General features: G+C 44.4%; 2 protein-coding genes and 1 long non-coding RNA gene across 3 annotated transcripts; 2 read left to right on the plus strand and 1 right to left on the minus strand.

Moving 5' to 3' along the window:
* Nucleotides 1–1,063: 1,063 nt before the first annotated feature.
* dctn6 (dynactin subunit 6) lies at nucleotides 1,064–3,682 on the minus strand. The gene is made up of 7 exons (XM_028956606.1): nucleotides 3,601–3,682; nucleotides 3,283–3,347; nucleotides 3,089–3,194; nucleotides 2,914–2,999; nucleotides 2,720–2,767; nucleotides 2,507–2,649; nucleotides 1,064–2,092 (listed from the first exon to the last, which is right to left on the minus strand). Exons 1-7 carry the CDS (start codon nucleotides 3,633–3,635, stop codon nucleotides 1,994–1,996), a joined length of 582 nt encoding a protein of 193 aa, XP_028812439.1. The 5' UTR covers nucleotides 3,636–3,682; the 3' UTR covers nucleotides 1,064–1,993.
* A 222-nt stretch (nucleotides 3,683–3,904) lies between these two features.
* On the plus strand, nucleotides 3,905–13,453 carry LOC114766015 (uncharacterized). The gene is made up of 4 exons (XR_003742737.1): nucleotides 3,905–3,917; nucleotides 4,034–4,128; nucleotides 7,172–7,262; nucleotides 13,396–13,453. It is a non-coding gene; the product is annotated as an uncharacterized LOC114766015 (long non-coding RNA).
* Nucleotides 13,454–15,540: 2,087 nt separating this feature from the next.
* Nucleotides 15,541–20,028, plus strand: uraha (urate (5-hydroxyiso-) hydrolase a). Its single transcript, XM_028956653.1, has 5 exons — nucleotides 15,541–18,830; nucleotides 19,098–19,187; nucleotides 19,353–19,495; nucleotides 19,588–19,723; nucleotides 19,834–20,028. Exons 2-5 carry the CDS (start codon nucleotides 19,134–19,136, stop codon nucleotides 19,921–19,923), a joined length of 423 nt encoding a protein of 140 aa, XP_028812486.1. The 5' UTR covers nucleotides 15,541–18,830; nucleotides 19,098–19,133; the 3' UTR covers nucleotides 19,924–20,028.
* Nucleotides 20,029–23,017: the final 2,989 nt, after the last annotated feature.

The raw sequence follows: 23,017 nt of genomic DNA on the forward strand, positions 1-23,017 counted from the left end.
TTCTTCAGGTTAAGGTGATATTTGATTGATTGATATCATTAATGGACATTAATGGTGATTTGTCTTTACATAGTTCAAATTCAAATTTTATGTCACATACATAGTCATACACGGTATGATATGCAGTGAAATGCTTTTTGCGACTGCTACAGACCACAGTATTGCAAATGATGCAAGTGTACAATGAACCAATATGCAAATATTGCAAACATAACCAAATAATACACTTTTACGTCTTAAACATAAAATATGTGTAACTGGTAGGGTGAAAGGGTGCAAATGAGTGAAAGACAATGTTTAAAGAAAAGAGCCATAAAAAAAAAAGAGCAGTAAAGTAAAAAGCGCAAAGATTTTGTGCAATGTGATTTTGTGCAAAGCTATTTGTGCAAAGAGTCCAGAGTGATTGAAGGTGAAAGTGCTGGAGTTCTATGTACTGTTGTTGTTGAGAGCTCAGACAGCCTGCGGGAAGAAGCTCCTCCTCATTCTCTCTGTGTTGGACTTCAGGGAGCGAAAGCGCTTCCCTGATCGCAGCAGAGAGAAGAGTCCATTGTTGGGGTGGCTGAGGTCCTTCACTATCTTCCTGGCCCTGGTACAGCACCGTAGTCTTTTATTTGAATAAACTAGTTGCAAATACTTAGAAAGGAATACCAAAAAATATGAACTTGAGCTATGAGTAATGGTGTGGGGTGGCATTTCCTCTGGCTCCTTCCATGAGCTCGCCAGAGGTGGCCTGACTGCCATTAGGTACAACGATGAGGTCCTCAGACCCCTTGTGACAGCATATGCTCGTGCGGTTAAGCATAGACAGCGTTCAATTCACCTTAGTAAGGCTGTCCTAGTTAGGTTACCGGGCCATCCTTGCACAAATGTACCACAATAACACACATTTCTGTACCAGTGCGTACAATGCCACCATCTGCCGCTGCTTCTGTTTGTTCTCTTTGAGGCACTGAATCAAGTGCCCAGACCAGCTCCAAAATCCAACGAAGAAATCCAATGCAGCTGGATTTTGCAGTAAATTGAACACAAAAAACTAATCTGTCATGATCTACAAATGCAAAAATGACATAAAACAGGATTCAGTTTATTTACCTTCACAGATTAGAACAGATTATTTGACTACATGAACAAAAAACTTTAGGATTTTACTAGGGCAAATAATACAAAAGTGTACAATTTACATAGAGAAAAAATGCTGCGGTAAATTACTTATACACACACACACACACACACACACACAGGACTAGTGCTACAGTATCCTTGGTTATTTACCAATTTGCTTAATAAATTACAATACATCCAGAATTGAACCTGGAGTGACCAAGCATTCTTGGCTGCTGCACAACCAATCAGATAGTGTACAGACATTGCAGTTTTCAAGCCTTTTCTCAAAACTCATCTTTTCAAATCTGTATTTAGCCTTTAAACTCTGTATTGTAACTCACATGCATATGTTCATTGGTTTTTATTCGTGTTGTATCCTTTAGTCGGTGAGTAAGATTTAAATGTTATGTTTTTTTTGTCCTCTTCAATTTAATGTTAAGTGACTGCATACCTTTGAAAGTACTCTATAAATAAAGTGTATGATTATTTTTATAATATGTTCTCTTATTTCCTTATTATTAGTACAGTGTTTTTATTCTATAAAGGATATAAACTGAGTGAAAAGTACCTTGAAATGATTTCATGCATTTTAACAGTGCAGCCTTTTTTGTATCATCTATTCCATAGTCTAACCTATGGAATATCACAGTGTTTCCACAAATTAGACCAGTAAATATATGTTTTGGCATAGGTACTTGTGAAGTAGTAGAAGAAAGTGAGACAATTGAGTCTTTTGTGAATAGTGATCATAACTTTTAATTGAGTGTGAGATGTTTTGAGAAACCGGCACCAAAAAAGGCAACAGAGTGAAACAATTAAATGATTCTCCAAACATCTTAATTCACAGACCTAACATGATGTGCAGAACTGCCTTGTTGTAGAGTTTGTCCTATGTGCTGGCAAGAGTTGAATTCCCTTTGACAGTCTTCTTTAGGTGATGGTAATTGGGTAATATCTTCATGAGAAAATCCAACTGGAGTGTTTGTGGCTGTAAATGGAATATGGAGTAAGTGTACTGAAGAAGTCCCTACTGCCAATGGTTTGCGTACTTGGGAGAAAATAACCTGATCTGAAGGTATGAAAAGCAATTGGCAATTTAACATAAGCTTTATGAATGCCTTTTATGAATGCAGAAATAAATTCAAGGTAGTTAATGGGTAACTTATGTTTCTGAACTGATAGCATGTCCATGAAAGAGAAATTGCTCAATATGGCCTCAAGAGCACAAAAAAATATGCCCCTCTGAAAATGAAACCAAATGGATTTATGTTCACCCCTGCATATGTTTACTTATAAATTATGTATATTAAACCATAGTTTTAAAGAAAGCATAGTTTTAAAGAATATAAATAAAAATAGCAAGTGTTTGGACAAGTAGACAAGACCTGCGGAACAAATGTACCTGAGGCCGCTCAGTCTGGACCCGCCTCATGCATCCAGATCCATAAATAACTGTATTCTCTGGGATCACCTCACATGTGTTCACATGGCAACATGAGCCAATGATGCACCCACTGGTCAGAATCACATTCTTACCAACTTTAGCTGCAAGTAAAAGAAACACAGGGTTCATGTTGGGTCTAAACATCTATGCCTTAATATTATTTATACTCACCTTTGGATTCAATGACATTGTTGTCTCCAATTTTCAGAGCCTGTGATACTGAATTAAGAAATTAAGGATTCGAACCACAGACTATATATATATATATATATATATATATATATATATATATATATATATATATATGAAAAAAATTAATTACACTGCAGTAATAACAATGGTTTTAAGTATTATCAAAAGGATACCACACCCAACTTCAAAAACATTGTTAGTTCCTATTATCATTGTTTTGGCCTCCACCCATTCGGTTTCTGAAATGTTTTCTGGATATCTGTAAAAAGCCAAATTAATTTATTTATTTATGTAAGTAAGTAAGTATTTAACTAAAATATATGTTTTTTTGTATTGTTTTATTACAACCTGTGTGTGATAAGGGCTTGCTCTTCTATCAAATTCCCCTCTCCAATGATAATCGGTCCAGCTTCCGCTATAATGCGCGCTTTTGGATGAACCACGGTTCTTGGTCCTTGAAGAACATTCATTATTCTAAAAACCTGATCAACACATAAAGTAGCAGACAATGCGGAGTAAGAGGGAAATATGGAATTACTTACCGATAGTCACATCTCCCCTAATTTCGCTCTCCACACAAACCACCGCCCCAGCAGCAATTTTCACGCTGAATGAGAGAAATGTTCTGCGGATATTACACTGTACACTGTACACGTACAACGGCAAAATATTGAAAATTAAATAGTAAAGATGACTACATAATCGTACACTGCTGCTCTATCAATAGCTAATGAATCCATGATACGTTATTATAGGTACCATGGGTAGTATACAACAACATAACACAAAAATATGTCAATATCGACAGCCTTTACCGGTGGAGTACTGAGACGATGCATAATATTTATTATCCAAGTTACCTTTTCTGGTTCTGATTCGCAGTCAGATCAGCCATCTTTAAAATGGATGTGTTTGAATAGGTGATTGACTAAAAACCTGAAAAATCTATTGCGGATAGATTAAAATGCCTGGAAGGCGTTGTCTGGCGTTAGGTTTTGTCTCCATCTGCTGTAAATGTGTGGTATTTTAATATGTTGTGCACCATGTGACTACAACGACATTGCAGTAACTCATAGATTTTAAACACTAGATATCGCATTCAGCCTGTCAGTATGCTTAATTACCGCCGCCATATTTGGACGGGGTTTCAAGCTCCTTCAACCACACTTCTCTGACGGTAGATACCGGACTTATGCGCCGCGTACGGCTGTAATAACGAAATATCAAGGCATAGTATTTCATAAGTAAGTTAGCAAATTTTGTGTTCAACAAATAACGTTATTCATGTTACAGACAAGAGCATCTGTCCACCCCATAGGAAAGGCACAGCTTCTGTTCTGACACCTCTATATATTGCCGTTCTTGACAAATTTGTCCAAATAAGCAAGGTAAAACGATGTTATTCTTTCATATTAATTCTAAAAAATAATATGTCCTTGTCTGAAATTTTTTTTAATTGTTCATTATTTATAGTTCTCTACAAATCCTTACAAATGCCAGTTGCTTTGGTCAAAAGCGTAAACTTAAACGAGTGCTAACGCTACAGGGTATTTGATGTATGGTCCCATATAGGTTATTATTGACAAATATATTTTTTAGTTTAATTTAATTTTTTTTTTTTTTTTAAAGTTATTTACTAGCACTTGGTCATCTTAAATGTGGTGTATAAATGAACCTTGCACTACATTGATGTTAATAATTTAATGAATAAGCGATTTTGAGAGAGAGAGATTAAGTCTGTGTGTCTGTGTGTGTGTCAGTGTGAGAGTTTGTGAGTGTGTGCGTCTGCGAGTGTGTGCATCTGCATCTTCTGATTTGTATTGTTCTTTATTTTTTTTATAAATTATTTATTGTTCTGGCAGCTCAGGTGGCACTTTATTTAAAAAAAAAAAAGTCTATATATTTGGCAGATGTAAAGAATACATGTGTATGTTTTTTGTGTTAGTCCATTTTTATTTTATTTTATCTTATTATTATTATTATAACAGCTCAAGGAGCAACATGTGTGTGCACTTTCTAAAGATTAATAAAAAAAATAATCGACAGATTATGGGGCAGTGGTGGCCTGGGGCAGTGGTGGCCTAGCGGTTAAGGAAATGGCCCCGTAATCAGAAGGTTGCCGGTTCAAATCCCGATCTGTCAAGGTGCCACTGAGGTGCCACTGAGCAAAGCACCGTCCCCACACACTGCTCCCCGGGCGCCTGTCATGGCTGCCCACTGCTCACTCAGGGTGATGGGTTAAATGCAGAGGACAAATTTCACTGTGTGCACTGTGTGCTGTGCTGCTGTGTATCATGTGACAATCACTTCCCTTTTTTTTTTTTTTTTTTTAGATTAATTGATTATTAAAATAATCGTTAGTTACAGCCCTACATTTAAGGCATTTGGCAGACGCTCTTATACAGAGTGACTTACAACGTGCTTTCAAGTTACCATCGATGAAGTGATCAGTTCCGGTTCATTAGGACCCCAACTACGAATACAACCTTTTTATTCACTCTGTTGTAGATTCTGTACACAAGTTTGAAAATAAGAGTTACAAGTTCATCTAAATATTCTTTAAAGAGGAAGGTCTTGAGCGGAGAGGTCGGAAGCGGAAGGTCACTGAGTCACTCAGTGACTGAGCTGTTCTGACCTTGAGGGGAAGTTCATTCCACCACCAAGACGGAGAAGAGTCTAGATGAATGTCTTCCTTTTACTTTTACCGATGGGGGGACCAGGTGAGCAGTACTGGAGGCTCGGAGTATACGAGGTGCAGTGCGAGGTGTAATAAGGGCTGTGAGGTAGGATGGGGCTACTCTTTGTTTGGCTTTGTAGGCCAGCATCAGTATTTTGAAACTGATGCGTGCAGCTATTGGGAGCCAGTGGAGGGAACGTAGCAGAGAGGTGGTGTGGAAGAATTTGGGAAGGTTGAAGATCAGTCGTGCTGCTGCATTTTGTATGAGTTGTAGAGGTCGGATGGTACTTAGAGGTAGACCAGCTAGAAGGGAGTTGCAGTAGACCAGTCATTAGATTACTAAGGACTGAACCAGTAGCTGGGTGGCCTGGGTTGACAGATGAGGGCAGATTCGTCTGATATTGTAGAGAAGGAGTCTACATGAGCGGGAAAGGTGGCTGATGTGAGTCGAGAAGGAGAGTCGGTTGTCTATTGTTACTCCAAGGTTGCGAGCTGTTGTAGAAGGAGAGAGCTGTGAGTTGTCCAGGTAAATAGCCAGATCCTGATGTGGTGACGAATCTGCTGGAATGAATATTAGTTCAGTTTTGGTGGGATTGAGTTTGAGGTGATGGGCTGCCATCCAAGATGAGATGTCGGTTAGACATGCAGAGATTTTGGAAGCAGCATGTAGATCAGAGGGAGGAAAAGAGAAGAAGAGTTGTGTGTCGTCGGCATAGCAGTGGTAGGATAATCCATGTGAGGAAATGACCTCACCAAGTGATCTCGTGTAGAGGGACACCAGTGGAGAGTCTACATGAGGCAGAGGTGGATCCTTTCCAAGTCACTTGGTAAGATCGCTCATCAAGGTAGGAAGCAAACCACTTCCATGCTGAGCTCTGAATTCCAAGCCTCTTCAGGATTGACAAGAGAGAATAGAGAGGTGACATGCTTCAAATGGGAGTGCCACCCCCTGTATTTTGTGAGGGATAGGTAAATCTACACACAAATCACAATGATTTTCATCTGTGTGCTGTTAAAGCTGTATCACCCTATTTATGGCAGTCTAATGTTCAACAGATATGTTGATTTAAAACAAAAGGATGCAAAGATGTATTTGCAGTTTATTGCATCTGGTATGACTATTGGCAGTACTTAAGTATAGTTTCTGATTCATGGATGTGATTGGTATGTCTATGGTCCTTGTTTATATTTATTGCTGTGGTTGCTATTTCACCCAGCCACTGGGGACGCACACATAAATTTATTTATTAGTGCTGGTACCAAGCCCAGGATAGTGGGATAAGAACAGGGTGACAGAGACTGTGGCAATGGTGCAACAGGCAAAGGTATTTACATGGGAAAGGGTGACAAAGAAACAAATAACATTCAGTTGAAAATCCAGCAGAATCAGGTTCCTGTTTGCGGTGTCAAAGAAACAACGCAATAAAAGATTGTAACCCTTGTTTTTCAGGTGATGTATTGCTAAATCTTCTCCTTCTTCTTTCATCGGCTTCTGGATAAAGGCGTCTGATAAATGCTGTGAATGTATTATCCTGTTAGGCGTCACCACAGTGGACCAACTGGTTTGGTTGTCTTCACAAAGACTTGGCAAAAGTATTACATTGGATGCTCTTCCTGATGCAATCCTCCCAATTTACTTGGGACCGTTACCAACAAATGCACTTGTGTCCCCAGTAGCTGGGTTATACATATTACTTAATAATTATTGTATTTATTTTAGCATTAAACTTTGTATATTTTGTATTTATTTTAAGGGACAGATTGGCATGTGACTGGTCAAATAGGTGCTCGGCGCTCTGTCATTGATGTAGATTCCCTTCGACAATTCCTCAACCAACGAATCAAGTAAGCCTTATCCTTTATCCCTTCTTCTCCTCATCTCTTCTTCCCATACCATTCATCTTGACCGCACCATGCACTTACGTGAATGGGCACAAAGGTGTTGTGTTGCAGCATTGGCTGATTCTTGTCCACAGAATGAATACTCACCCTCTCTGCAATTGGGTTTTTTATGTATTCTGTGACACTCGCTCTTCTCCTTGCTATCAGCATGACAATTATGTTTTTCAGCAATCTTACAATGATGGAAAATGTATGAGAGACACCACAAAAGTTTTTCAAAATGTTATCTGTTAAATGTCTAAATTATGAGCAGATCTCATATCCACACTTAGCAGTTTTTTTGTGATTATTAACTTTTTAATGGAGTGTTTCCACTTTCTGATACTGTATGGTTCAACTTGACTTTTTGCCATCGAACATAGATTGTTGAATTCAACTATGCATTTTTTGCTATCATTTCTGTTCAGCTTTAAAGTTCAGATACACCTGTCACGAGTCTTGTTTGGGAAGAATGACGGATGGCAGGGTGTCAGGGGGAAAGCAGTTTATTCACGAGAAAACTAAAAAAAACGTCAGGGAAAAGAGATCAAAAGTCCAATAAACAAAACCACCGCGCCTTGCGCTGAACCGAGGGAAGGGGCGGAGTCCCACTCAACCCTCGGGCTGGTGCGGCGCTCGTCGGTTTACGGTCGGCTTACGCTCACGAGCGCTCCTGCATAAACGGCCAGGCAGGATCGTGAGACTCCGCAGGGGTCTGTGGCGTTGCACAAACAAACATGCTTTACAGACACAAAGGGGATCAGACTCCGGTAGTCGCGTTGGAGAATCGCTCTGTAGACTCTGGATTACGCGGGTCTTTTATAATGACTAAATTAGACTAAACCAGCCGCACCTGACGCTCGTTAGCCCATGAGGATCACTAGCCGTGCCGAAGGAGCCTGGAGAGGGAACGTGTTGAGGAACCCATGACCCAGGACTGTGATACGAGACCTGCCCAGTGCACATAAGGGAATTGGGACTTACCAGGGCACCCGCGGCTACACGACATGACACGCAGACACGGACACACAGTCTAATACTCTGGGAAGGGTGAGCGTGTTGGGCGGAGCCGGCACGGACGTGACAACACCACCAGTCAAAAGTTTAGATGCACCTACTCTGTGGTGGTATGGAGACTAAGATGAAACCATTTTGAAGAATTCAATGCAAGAAACATATTTAGTATTTTTGCCAGTGACTGAGTTACAAGATTGAAGAGAAAACAGTAAATTAATGGCAAGGTAAAACAAAATGAATTGATGTCAACCCTTGTCTTACATTCTTTGTCATTGGTAATAAACTGCATAAAATATCTGACATAAATATGGTTCAGTCTTTGTCTTCACAGAATGGGGAATTTTGTACACAAATACAAAAAGGCCTTTGTTTGGGTTGAGCTGTGGAACATGTTCTGAGCAACCACCTGACTTTGCATGACCTCCAGCTGGCTCTTCCATGTGACACAAGGGCAGGCTAAAATGTGCTGCATTTTGTCTAATAAGCATTTGTAACTTTACACACTACAGCCACAAAGAGATTTTTTTTATAGAATCCAGTATAATCAATAATAGAACATAGCACAAGTAAGAAATAAAATTGCATAACAAAATAAAGAAATGAAAGGGGAAATAAAGAAGTGGTAGAATCAAACACACAAGGGTCAGTACAGATAATCATTGTCATAAGGAGACTTTACATGGTTCTGTTGTTGTGAACTCCCCGTTCTGATGTTCGGCCTGTGTAGAAATGGGAGAGTGTCGATGGTCTTGGAGGTTGATGGAATGAGGTAGCAGAGAGGCACACATAGGGTGAAACTCTAAGAACCAAAAAGAAATAAACAACAAAGACTTACTGCGCAGCAAGTAGGTTTAGGTTGTCAAATTCAAATTTTATTTGTCACATACATAGTAAAAAGAGCAGTGATATTGTGCAAATAGTTGTTTGAGTTATCCGTTTTATCCAACACTTATAATCAGAGTGTCACGTCTACGGACTTACGGGGGAAGGAAGCGCAGAGGTTTGACATGCTGGGAACGGGGTTTTATTAATACAAACAATAAAGAAATACAAATAAACAGCGGCGCGGTGGCCGAAAACGATTTAACTTAAATAACGAACTGAAACTAACCCGTAGGCGTGTGGCGATTGCCAGAACTCAAATTATAAGCAGTGTTACCAACTGAAGTTCACGAAAATGCCAGCGACCCCGAACGGGCGAAAACTTCCGGCATTTATGGGGCGTCAGGATTGCATTCCGGTGTGGAGCCCAGCTGCAGGCAATCCTGACAGAGCCCCCCCTCCAAGGGCTACGTCCTCGGAGCCCCAACAGTACCATCAGTGGAGGCGGCGGGGCGGACGGCGGCAACCACAGGGCTCCTGCCCTGCTGTATCCTCCCCTTGGAGGACCCGGTCCTTCGGGCTGGCTCCCCGGCGTGGTCAGGCGTGGCGGCCCCGGTCCCTCGGGCTGGCTCCCCGGCGTGGTCAGGCGTGGCGGCCCCGGTCCCTCGGGCTGGCTCCCCGGCGTGGTCAGGCGTGGCGGCCCCGGTCCCTCGGGCTGGCTCCCCGGCGTGGTCAGGCGTGGCGGCCCCGGTCCCTCGGGCTGGCTCCCCGGCGTGGTCAGGCGTGGCGGCCCCGGTCCCTCGGGCTGGCTCCCCGGCGTGGTCAGGCGTGGCGGCCCCGGTGCCTCGGGCTGGCTCCCCGGCGGGGTCAGGCTTGGCGGCCCCGGACCCTCGGCCTGGCTCCCCGGCGTGGTCCCGCTTGGCGGCCCCGGACCCTCGGCCTGGCTCCCCGGCGTGGTCCCGCTTGGCGGCCCCGGACCCTCGGCCTGGCTCCCCGGCGTGGTCCCGCATGGCGGCCCCGGACCCTCGGCCTGGCTCCCCGGCGTGGTCCCGCATGACTGCCCCGGACCCTCGGCCTGGCTCCCCGGCGTGGTCCCGCATGGCGGCCCCGGACCCTCGGCCTGGCTCCCCGGCGTGGTCCCGCATGGCGGCCCCGGACCCTCGGCCTGGCTCCCCGGCGTGGTCCCGCATGGCGGCCCCGGACTCCCGTACCTGCACACAATAATCAGGGCCGATCCATCTGGGTACGTGTGGGCCCTGTCTCCACATGTCCCCTCTGACACGTCTAGTGTCACCCCCTGCACCGCGCAGGGAGATTGTCCCAGAGCCTCCGGCAACTGTTCCAGGCACCCCAGGCTGGTGCCTTCTGGGACTATGCAGCCCCTCTCGCTGCACGGCCCTGGTGCCAAGGGGGGGGCATTGCCAGACCATCCGGCTAGCCCCTTCTGCGTCCGTTGGGACAAGCAGGCCCTCTTCCTGCCTGTCCCAGCTGGGTCCCCATGCCTACCCGGGGGCTCTATGGCGCTCCATCCCTCTGGAGGCAGACGCAGGCCCATGCCTGGCCCGCCCTCCTCACTGGCTACCGGAGGACCCAGCTCCATCGCTTCCCCACCTCCCCTCCCCTCAGGAGGAGTCCCCAACCCGAACTGCACCCCCCCAAAAAATTCTTTGGGGGAGCACCCCCCCCGGCTGGACTTAGGGGTACCTTGGGGCTTGTCCACCTCGCCTTGGACCAGCACATTCGGGTCAGGAACCTCCTCCCTGGGGTTCGGCTCCGCGGCTGGGTCGCCATCTGGTGGACACAAAGAGGGGAAGTGGGGGCGACATACGGACACATATGCCACACAGACACACACAGACAGAGACAGACAGAAGAGAGGGTCGTCTGGCTCCCTCTCTGGGCTCTCCGGGACCTCCTCAGGGGGCACAGCCAGGATCTCGGGAGGAGCGACCTTCTCGTCGCCCACCAGTGCTGGGTCTTCTTGCCCCGGATCCTGACTGGCACTGGATGTGGTGGAGGGGCAGAGTTCGATCCCTGGCTCAGGCCGATCAAACTCCGCCCTCAGTCTCTGTTGGAAGTCCCGAAAACTCCTGTCTGTCTCTCCCTGCTGCCAGAGGGTTGTGCTCCAGCCCCATGCTGATCCAGTCAGACACGTGAGGATGGTAGTGATCTCGTCTGTGTCTGCTGCCCCACTGAAGGGTCCCGGGACAATTGGGCGGTCCCACACTGGGCTGGGCACGTCGCTGGAGATGGTGGTAGGTGTGTGGTGTGGAGGGGGGTGGACGTCTTCTCCAGCAGGTGTGGGCGCTGGTGCTGCGCTGCCATTTTGCTGGGGAACGTCCGGGCAGAGGGAAGGCGGGTCGGCGACTGGAGCAGGAATGGAGGATTCCCTGCGAGGCAGTCCCGGCAGCGCAGTTGCTGGCTGGCGACCTCCCGTCGCCCTCTTCCACCAGCTTTCCTCACACTGCTGGGAGGGACGTGGGTCTCCACGGACCTCGTGACGCTCCTGGATGGGCGCGATGGGCGGAGCCATCCCGGCACCGACTGCCCAAACGGCGTCATCCTGGTCGTCGTCCGTGTCCACCTTGTACCCCTGGAAGTCACATGGGTCATCACGGACGCCGCGATGATCTCGGACGCGCACGCTGGGCGGAGCCATCCCGGCACCGACCGCCCACCGAAAATCCACGTCATCATCGCTTTCGTCATCCGTGTCCTCCCACCGGTGACTCCGAGGGTCGTCCACCCTGCGGACATCCTGGACCCATGGCGCGATAAGCTCCCATGGGCAGTACTCTGGCCATTCGGGCTGGAGGCTGCCCACCTCCTCGCTGGAGGAACGCCGCCGTTGTTGTTGTTGCCGCTTCTCACCCCCCTGGAAGTGACGTGGGTCCCCACGGACCTTGCGACGATCGCAGACTGGCGCGATGGGCGGAGCCCAACTCTCGTCTCCCGTGCTCTCGTCGTCGTCCGTGTCGTCCCAGTCCACGGGGAGCCTGGCCAGCAGAGCGCAGAGTTCTTGGCTCGACATGGCGAAGATCGTGGGGGTCGCATCTTCTGCGCTCGCTGCCCAAGTCACTTCCTCGCTGCTGCCGACGCCAACGTCCTCGCTCCGCCCACTCTCCCGCCGACGTTGTCGCTTCCGGGTTTCGCGGAGTTTCCCGGGGGTGACGTCATCACGCGGCGCCGCGTACCACGGCTTCTCGGGGAGAAAACGCTCCACCAGAACGGGCGGCGCGTCTCTCCCCTGGCGTCCGCGTTCGCCGCGCCGGGCTGCGTCCTTCGCGGCGTTTCTTCTCCTCTGCTTTCCACCTCTGCGCTTTTGGGTGGGTCGCTGGCATTCTGTCACGACTACGGACTTACGGGGGAAGGAAGCGCAGAGGTTTGACATGCTGGGAACGGGGTTTTATTAATACAAACAATAAAGAAATACAAATAAACAGCGGCGCGGTGGCCGAAAACGATTTAACTTAAATAACGAACTGAAACTAACCCGTAGGCGTGTGGCGATTGCCAGAACTCAAATTATAAGCAGTGTTACCAACTGAAGTTCACGAAAATGCCAGCGACCCCGAACGGGCGAAAACTTCCGGCATTTATGGGGCGTCAGGATTGCATTCCGGTGTGGAGCCCAGCTGCAGGCAATCCTGACACAGAGAGATATGACACGAAGCAGTTGAGCTCTTGTTACTTGCAAGGAGAGTGATCAGAGACGATCATGCCTCCAAAAGCTCTGCCGTCTCTTCCGCTTCCTCTCTTTTTATTTAATAAAGGGCGGTACATTCATCACAGGATCACACCAAATAAGCTTATAATTTGCATGTAGGGTTGTCTCTTGGTAGACGCTCCATCGCAAGGTCTTCTTGTTTTCTTGCTTCTCTGTGGCTGCAGGCCTCCTCTTATCAAGTCACGGTCATTCTGTTCTGCAAACAACCTTTAGCCCACCAGTTTCTCATCCAAGAGACTAATGATTAAGTATAGTGCGCATATTAAAAAGATTAATACAGTTTAATACATGTGAGATATAAATGTCAAAAAGGTAATAAAAGGTAATTGCATGATAACTTATATACATTTTCCAACAATAGTAAAAGAGCAGAGATTTTGTGCAAAGTGATTTTCTGCAAAGTTATTTTGTGCATAGTGAGTTAGTGCAAAGAGTCCAGAGTGATTGAAAGTGAAAGCGCTGGAGTGTATAGGAGTTCTATGTAGTGTTGTGGTTGAGGAGCTCCTCGTTCTCTCTGTGTTGGACTTCAAGGAGTGGAAGCGCTTCCCTGATTGCAGCAGAGAGAAGAGTCCATGATGTTAACACCGAGGTATTGGAAGCTTCCCACTCTCTCCACTGGGCTCCTGTTGATGACAGGGGTCTGGTAGGTCCTTTCCTGCTTGGTACTGAAGTCCACTATTAACTCCTTTGTCTTGCTGATGTTCAGGTGGAGATTGTTCCTCTGGCACCAATTATCCAGATTTCCAACCTCCTCCAGGTAGGCCATCTCATCTTGTCATAGATCAGGCCCACCATGACAGTGTCGTCAGCAAACTTGATGATGGTGGTGGAGTTTGTAGCGGCTGTACAGTCAGAGAGTTTTTTACTCTGTTCTCCCCAGTTTTTACAAATGGTGATCCCGACATGATACCTTTGTTCGGATGTGGATCTGCGACCGTAAATCTTTTTTTATGTGAATTTTACTGCATAGTGATGAATAGAATCTCTGTGCTTTAATTTAAATAAAAAGGATCTACATATCCTAAAAAAGCCCGGGACTGTAGAAACCGAGGCATTTCTAAATCCAGATCAACTCCGACAAGGTATAAAATGAACATGGACTAATAACTGTATCACTTACAATGTGGCATGTAGATATGGCTGGCACAATAGATGAACTCACAAACCAAATTGTAAACAGTAATAACCAAGATTTGGGACATTTTAGATTACATTGAACATCATAAACCATGTCCCACGGTGAACAATTTGATAATAACTGATCAGGGATTGGAAATTGCACTGTTAAAATTCATAGTTTACAGTTTAAATTCATGTTCAGTATGATCAAAATGTTTAGGATTTATGTTTATATTTATGTGAAACTGTTTTTCTCTCTGAACACCTCAACAGTGCCATAATCTCAAACAATAACTTTTAGTGATAAAGGTGTAATTCTCTAATAACATGACAACAAGCAGGATTTTTATTTATTTTTCTGGCCACAGTTGTTGATTGGGCTCAGTTAGTCTGTGCAAATTTGCAGAGTTATTAATTCCCTAATAAAGGGAATTACTTTCTTTCTCAGCTTTTTTCCAACGGGTCTTTGCTCTCCTCCCATTTTTCTCCTGGATCAGGTGATGTCTCTGAAACTTGGTTTAGGCTTTGCTGTCCTTTTCTATCTTTCCACCTGTCTTTCATTTTGGTTTTCTCTGTAACATTGGTACCTTTTTTACATACAATATTCACATGTAACTACAATAATAATTTACTGGTGTTAATACATTAGAAACTGTTCATCTTTTAACCTCTATTGTGCCATGCCTCTTTCTGTTAGGTAACATCAAGTTGGAGTGGTTTGACTACAGTGCTTTTGTGTGTAGAGTTTTTACTCTTTTCTCCCCAAGTACAACAGGGGGCTCAAAACACAACCCTGGGGGGCTCGAGTGCTGAGAGTGATGGAGGCTGAGACATGTCCGCCCGTCCTTACTGCCTGTGGTCTCCCGGTTAGGAAGTTGGAGATCCACTGACAGAAAGATGAGCTGATTCCCAGGTGCTCCAGCTTGGTGGTGAGTGTGGAAATGCTTGTGGTATTGTATTGTGTTAAATGCTGAACTATAGTCAATGAAAAGCAATTTAACATAATTTCCCTTCCGAGTGTCCAGGTGGGTGAGTGCCCTGTGGAGATATGAGATGGCGTCGTCTGTGGATCGGTTGGGACGGTAAGCAAACTGTAGTGGGTCAAGTGTGTCTGGTAATGAATAAATGATGAAGTCTCTGACCAGCCGTTCAAAGATCTTCATCACTACTGAGGTGAGTGCTACAGGGAGGCAGGATGGGGTTTCTTCGGGACCGGAACAATGATTGACTCCTTGAAGCATGTGGGGATCACCGACTGAGATAGAGAGAGGTTGAATATCTCTGTGAACACAGGTGCTAGCTGGTCTGCGCAGGCTCTGAGGATTCTCCCCGAGAAGCCGTCTGGTCCTGCTGCTTTCCTGGTGTTCACTCTCTTGAAGGCTCTCCTCGTGTCATGCTCGGTAATGACGAACACGTTCTCGGTGCTGGCAGTGTCCTCCTGTCTGCAGCTGTTGGAGCCGCTAGCCATAGCATCGCTAGCGTCTTTAGCTACAGCCTCGAAGCGAGCATAGAACGTATTTAGCTCGTCTGCCAGAGACGTTGGTGCTTTGTAGTCCGTTATTGTCCTTAGTCCCTGCCACAGGCTCTTAGAGTCACTCTGTTCGAGTTGTGACTCCAGTTTCTTCCCGTAGCGCTGCTTCGCCTCCTTCACCACTTTGCTGACGCTGTATGACGCAACCTTGTATGGTTCCATGTCCCCGGAAGCAAGCCCCGTGTTATAGGTTGCAGATGGTTTTATCCACTCTCGGCTTCTGATTGGGAAACGTTCTGACGATCGTTTTCTGAACGGTGTCGTCCATCAGTTTCCCTATGAAGCCCACAACTGCTTCTGCAAACTCACTAATGCTACTGGAAGTGCTTTGGAACATGCCTCAGTCTGCGTCATCCAGTGTGTCCTGAAGAGCGGCCACCGATTGGTTTGTCCAGTGTGCCACCTCCCTCTGAACCAGAACTTCCTGTTTAAACCTTTGTTTGTATTTAGGCATGAAGATGGCGGCGTGTGCGGTGTGCACGGGCCCTCAGCCTGTTCAGCCCTCCTTCCCGGCTGCTCTACATGGAGCCAGAGCTCCCCTCCTGCTCCACTCCCCTTCCCACTCACCTTCTGCCTCCCTCTCACAGCCCAAGCACCTCCGGTCATCCTCCCCAGCAATTCCAGTGTCCACTCCCCATGCAACAACTTGTCCCCCCGCTCCAAACATGTCTGCAAGTGCGTCCCAGGGTTTTGTTCCTTATGCGGTCTCTCAGGACACATGCTTGACTGACTCTGAACTCTCACACCTTGAAACACCTTTTATCTGAATACTCACACTCATGATTATGGTCACACAGACCTCACCATGCACAGCATCAGAACTGGCGATGACACCCTTATTAAACTGAGTCCTTACCGTACATCACCTGCCACTCACGCCATATTAAAGCAGGAAGTTGCCAAGCTCTGGGAACATGGCATTATTGAGGAATCGAACAGCCCTTGTTTAATCTTTTTAGATGACATTATTGTCTACAGTAAAGATTTTGAGGAGCACCTGCGTGATGTCTTTGGCCGGTTCAGAGTGGCTGGTCTCCAGCTGAAACCATCCGAACATCATCTGGCATGGTCCTCTGTTTCTTTCTTAGGCCATCATGTGTCTCACGAAGGTGTCCAACCTGACCCTTCTAACACAGACAAAGTAGCCAATTGGCCTCAACCTGAATGTCCAACTCAACTCAGAGCATTTTTGGGGTTCCTATTACAGGCGAATCATCAAGCACTTTGTGCACATTGAAAGAAAGTTTTGAAAGTGAAGTGATTATCACTTGTGATACACAGCAGCACAGCACACGGTGTACCAGTGAAATTTGTCCTCTGCATTTAACCCATCACCCTGAGTGAGCAGCGGGCAGCCATGACAGGTGCCTGTGGAGCAGTGTGTGGGGATGGTGCTTTGCTCAGTGGCACCTCAGTGTCACCTTGGCGGACAGGCATTGCAGAACCCTTGCACCATCTCACACACAAAGGAGTGCCATTCGTAGACATGAATGCCTCTACCGGCTACTTTTACCTTTGCTTGTTGCCATGTGTACTTGCCTTTTCCTCCTTCGCCACGTCAGCAGGCACTGCCCTTGACGCCCAAATCATCTACCTCACAGCAGCCTGATCCTGCCAGGCCTGGAGATGGTGCTGACATGGTGGTGCGCTCTGAACCACATCTGCCATGTCAGGCCCTCTGCTTCCCAAAGTGGGGGTGGCCCTCCTGCAGCGCGGACTTTAATTCCAAGCCAGCGACACACGTCATCTGCAGGATTTTGTGTACCAGCTCCGCTGGTTGCCACTGCACTTGCCGTTGCCAATATTATTTTGTTGTTGTTGTAGCTTTAAATGCTAATGAGGATGAGAGAGGTGGGACAAGGAGGAGGCCTTTAAGGAACTGACATCATCAAAACTGTTCACCAACCACAGTTTGCTGGACTTTTCTATAAAAAAATTAACCCACTGGTTCTTCATGGGCTCGCGTGACAGAACTAAAAAAAAACGTTTTGTTTTTTTTTCCAATCACAGAGCAACTGCATTGCTTCGTCATAAGGGGCCAAACTCCAGATCTGGCCATCTGAGTTGTCACTCTCTGAACGGTGAAGCAGAATGACCAAGGCACTTTCCATTTCTAGCCACTGCAGGGCCATAGACAGGCTAGGGGAACTCATATTAATGTTAAACAATCTCACAAAGTTAAATGTTCAAATCATGGGACCTTCAAGCACAGTTTGCCACAAATTCTTGTGACAAATTCTTAATTGTATGGTCCAATTCAAACATTATTTGACCGGGGCCACCCACCCATAAGTCACAAATGAAAATGTGCCCGACAATACCAGAGGAAAATCCCTCAGGAAATCTTACCAGAGAATTAAATCCCAAACTGTACAAAACATGTGGAGCAGAGATTTGTTTGTGCCATAAGTGATACTGTTTTATGTATCATAAATACAGACAAAGTAAAACATTTATTACCTAAAGCAAACCAACAACACCAAGTACTTCTGTATTAAAATGAACTGCCTATTTGTTCCCACCAGGCGGTCCAGGGATGGGTGCAAGGATCAAAAAAGGAGGAGTTTCTGTCCAAAATCTTGTGTACCACCACACACTCACACACACGCACACAAACAGCAAGCCTCTCATGCAATCATTCAAAATGTGGTGCCAGTTATAGTTTAGCATGCAATGCTGTGGTAAAAAAAAGGGCCCTCACCTATAGGTCTGGGGAACACAGTTAAACATTTAAAATGTGGAAGCCTAAAAAACAGGATTAAGAAGTTGGCTTTAACAAAGAGGTTAACAAATAAAAAGATACTAATACAGATAAAATTAACTAAATTGTGAAAATGAGTTGTTCAAAGGTCCCTGATTCTGCAGAGGTCCTGTATTTGCCATCAGTCGTCCCTCTGCCGCATTTCTAACATGCAAATGTCAGTTTCTATCTATCACCTACTCATTAAGTTGGTACATAACAGATGCACCCTTTACTTAAAACTTCAAAGTGCAACAATTGCTATGTTCATTTTCAGTTAAAAATAAAGATTTTGCCTACAGAGACAATTCCTAATATTTTAAATTTCTGAAGTATTTACACATTACAGACAAAACATAGCATGTGGTCAATAAAATGATTTTGTTAGGTAATAATTAAAATGAAACAAACTTATTTGAATTTGGTGAAAATGGCTAGATTTAGTCAGAGACATGAAGGGTGAAACACTGTGAGGTCATTTACCCTGAAAGGCCATACTTTTGCAGCTCACACACATATTTAGATTGCTGCCAGTGCAACATATCTACAGTGCAGTCAACTTGGTTTTGCTCCAGAGTAAGTAATGATTTAAAATATTATGTTCCATACAAAATACTGATATTGGACATAAGTTGGACATAAGATCTTGTAATGGATTGTTTACATTTTTGGGTTATTTGCTTCTTGACATTATACAATTTTAAATGATCATATTTATTGGCAGTCACGTTGCCTGTGTATTTCACATGATTTGTTCTTAAGCTATGGAAACTAGCCAACTTTTTACTGTTTATCACATAAATTTAGTTATTAAAAATGCTTTGCATACATTTTCTCTCTTAGCCTTGAAAATAAATCCTATCTACTGGCCAAGTGCAAATGAAAACTCATCGCATTTTGCACATCAGTAATCATATACTGACTGCAAACAAGGTAGTGAGCCATTTTCTACAGTTTCTGATATTTTACATTATGTTACCAATCTGAATGTAGTTTGATAACAATCTGAATGTAGTTATAGAACCTATTAATCTATTGTTTCCAGTTTCAATTTATATTATAATTAATGTGCTCCCTCATTGCTCTCTTCTGTATCAGGGTGCAGATATGGCAGCTCTTCCTTCAAGCCCCCTGTCAACACATGTGCTCAATACTGGACTTGGTATTCCTGCAGTCCAGATCGCACTTAGCTTACACTTTGTTGACAAAAGTACAGGCAACTGGAGTCTGCTCAATACCGGGTATGACATTGACATTATTAATACTTATCATAAACATTTTTGCACTGTTTCTAGACCTGCACTATGTTACCTCTTAAATGTATTTTATGAAGGTTGACAGATGCAGATGGACGCTGTCCTGGCCTTATTTCTGAAGCTTCTTTTATTCCTGGAGTGTATAAAATACGCTTTGAGACAGAACAGTACTGGAAGAACCTGGGTGAAGACTGCTTCTACCCATATGTTGAGGTTAATGAAAATTACTCTGTTTTAAAGGACAGTGTATATTTATGCTGGTTATTTTCTACACAATTTTGTTGGCCTACAAGTGGATTCAATTATCTTTTTTTTTTTTACAGATAGTCTTCAGAGTAACTAACCCGTTCCAGAAGTTACATATCCCACTTCTTCTTAGTCGCTTCTCATATTGCACTTACAGAGGAAGTTAAAGAGGATTTGTCATAGATAATTATCAATGTGGCTCTCACTTTGAATGTAATTTGGATCAACGCAGGTTAAAGCTATTTTTGCTGTAAACAGGTTGTGAAATATTAGGGGAAGATTTTAAACTATACAGATAAGCAAATTAAATGTTTTTTACACTCAAGTTTCTGTCCACTCATGTTTTATTTGTGTGTGTGTATATAGTGCATGACAATCATTCTTCAGGTTCAATCATGTTGAATGAAAAACATCTGATGCATAGGTATTCTGAACTATTTTGAATTTTTTTCATATAAATCTTAGGTACATCAAATCATACAGCAATATTATCTGTTTATAATATACCATACGGATGTGTCCCTCACTGACATTTATACAGTGTAGAAAATATTTGATACATTGGTTATTTGGTAGTTGGGATGATGGGGGAAAGGTGTGGGACTTCTGATATTATATTAGATTTGAAGGTGGTTGGTCTAGGTTTCTGCCAACCTGTCAGATTTGACACTATTAAACTATTTTTGGGGACAGTGGTGTCCTAGCAGTAAAGGAAGCAGCCCTGTAATCACAAGGTTGCCGGTTTGAATCTCGATCTGCCGAGGTGCTACTGAGCAAAGTACCATCCCCACGCACTGCTCCCCGGGCGCCTGTCATGCTGCACACTGCCCATGGCTGCACACTGCCCAAGAATGATGGGTCAAAGTAGAGGACATATTTCATTGTGTGCACCGTGTGCTGTGCTGTGTATCATTATGACAATCACTTTCACTTAAAAAATTGAAGAAGACCTCATACGATGGCACATCCTACCCATATCACTTATGGGAAGAATAGAACTGTTAAAATAACAATCTCGCCAAAAATCAATTACACCTGGCTTGGTTCATTGAACTCCCATCATTTCAAAATTTCTATGGAAATTCAACCCACCACGAATAAGTTTGAAAACATTACAGGTACATAAATGTTACGGTGGTCTGGAGCTTCCAAATTTCTCTACTCAACCCTCCAACTCCCCCTACCCCATCTTTCCTAACTGCTGATGCAAACTTCTTCACAGGGAAGATTGAACAAATCTTTAAGACATTCTCCAACATAAATCCTACTCCTTCAGGGGAGATTCTACAACTGCTCTAAATCAGTTTTCTAAAGTCACATCAGATTAAATCATTCAGATAATATATCTACAGGCAATCCAATCACCTGTCCACTATATCCAATCCCTTCTGCAATGCTCCAAACCATCTCTCCTGACCTCATCCCTTTCATTTCTTATATCATAAACAGCTCAATCCCATCTGGCCATGTACCAACTGCCTTTAAAACAGCCAGGGTTTTTCCAATCCTAAAGAAACCCACTGCTGATCCTAGACGTCAATAATTACCGACCAGTTTCTCTCCTCTCATTCACTTTCTAAAATCCTTGAGCACTGTGTCTACAATCAACTATCACTTCATCTGTCACAGAACAAACTCCTGAATCCTAACCAGTCTGGCTTCAGAACAGCTCATTCTACTGAGACAGCCCTTCTGGCTGTTTCTGAGAAGCTACATGCAGCCAGATTGGCAAAAGGGGTGTCCTCAGACACAACCTATCTCCAGCCTATTTAGCTGCCCTTTCATCCATCCCCAGGACAATTCACATGTCCACCAGGTTGGCCACATTTAACGGCTATTTAATGTAATGGTAACAATTTCTTGTCAGGTAACATTGTCAGGTAAAATGAAATAGGAAGCTTACATCCCAATGATTGTTTTTGTATTTGAAAACATAATATATTGAAGAAAAATCTTGTGACCAATGAAGGCTCACACCTGTAAAACAGGATGCACCTGAGCTCAATTTTGAGTTTCATGGCAAAGACTCTGCATACTTATGTGTCAGTTTTTTTAATTTTTAATAAATTTACCCCAAATAAAAAAATGTTCAAGTTGTGCTTTGTGTGCTCTGCATTTAACACATCATCCTTAGTGAGCAGCTATGAAAGGCACCTGGGGAGCAGTGTGCGGGGATGGTGCTTTGCTCATTGCTCAACGTGTGAATAAATTCAATGTAGAATAAGTCCCAATTACAATGTAGAATAAGTCCCAAAGGATCTCCAATATTATAACCCACACAAAAACTATTTTAAGTAAAACAGGTTTTCAGTTTTTTTAAAAAATTCCACACGCTTTCCACACAGAACATTATCTGAAATGTTGTCGTCTACATGGAGACACAGAGAATGTCCTTAACACTTTTTAAATACCCCCTCCACACTTGTAAGTGGCACTGTAACTCCTCCCTCACGTGTCTTGTTTCGCGTCTAGTTCTATAATCAATAATTCTGTGTTTTTCTGTCAATATGGGGTGCTATGTGTACATAAATGAGGAAAAAAATTAAATAATTCTGCCACATGGCTGCAATATAACAAAAGTGAAAAATATAAGTGGGTCTGAATACTTTGCATACTATAACTGATAGAATCGTTTCAACTAGTCTCACAAATATTCTCACAACATGAATAATTTGCCTCATAAATTGTCATCTGCATGGGCGTGGAGCACATTACAGTCCGGCTGTATTCATGGTCGGCAGGCCTGAGGGTGGATACAATGTCAGAGGCTGGTCTGGGATGAAAAAAACATGAGATGAATCAACGAATGAGTTTGCTGTTACCTGTTCTTGTTCTCTCCCTTTTATACTGTGCTCTGCCTTGAGTGTGGTGTCCTTCTGATGCAACAGGGTCCAGTACACTCCGGCAGCTCCTGGCAAATGGGAGGGCAGATGGCAACCATGACAGAATCCATGGCACTGGATGGGCCTGACACCATGGGTGTAGTCTAGTGGGTAACACACTCGCCTATGAACCGGAAGACCCAGGTTCAAATCCCATTGTGTCCCTGAGGAAGACGCTTAACCCTAAGTTGCTCCGGGGGTACTGTCCCTGTAACTACTGATTGTAAGTTGCTCTGGATAAGGGCATCTGATAAATGCTGTAAATGTAATGAAAATGAGACCAAAAGAACCGTTGGAAAAAGTTGGCAAAACTGAGGACTTGATGTAACTGATGGACAAATGATGCTGAAACCCAGGAATGGGTCACATGGAACATGCA

Source organism: Denticeps clupeoides, chromosome 16, assembly GCF_900700375.1.
Source record: "Denticeps clupeoides chromosome 16, fDenClu1.1, whole genome shotgun sequence".
In the NCBI taxonomy this organism is placed as follows: domain Eukaryota; kingdom Metazoa; phylum Chordata; class Actinopteri; order Clupeiformes; family Denticipitidae; genus Denticeps; species Denticeps clupeoides.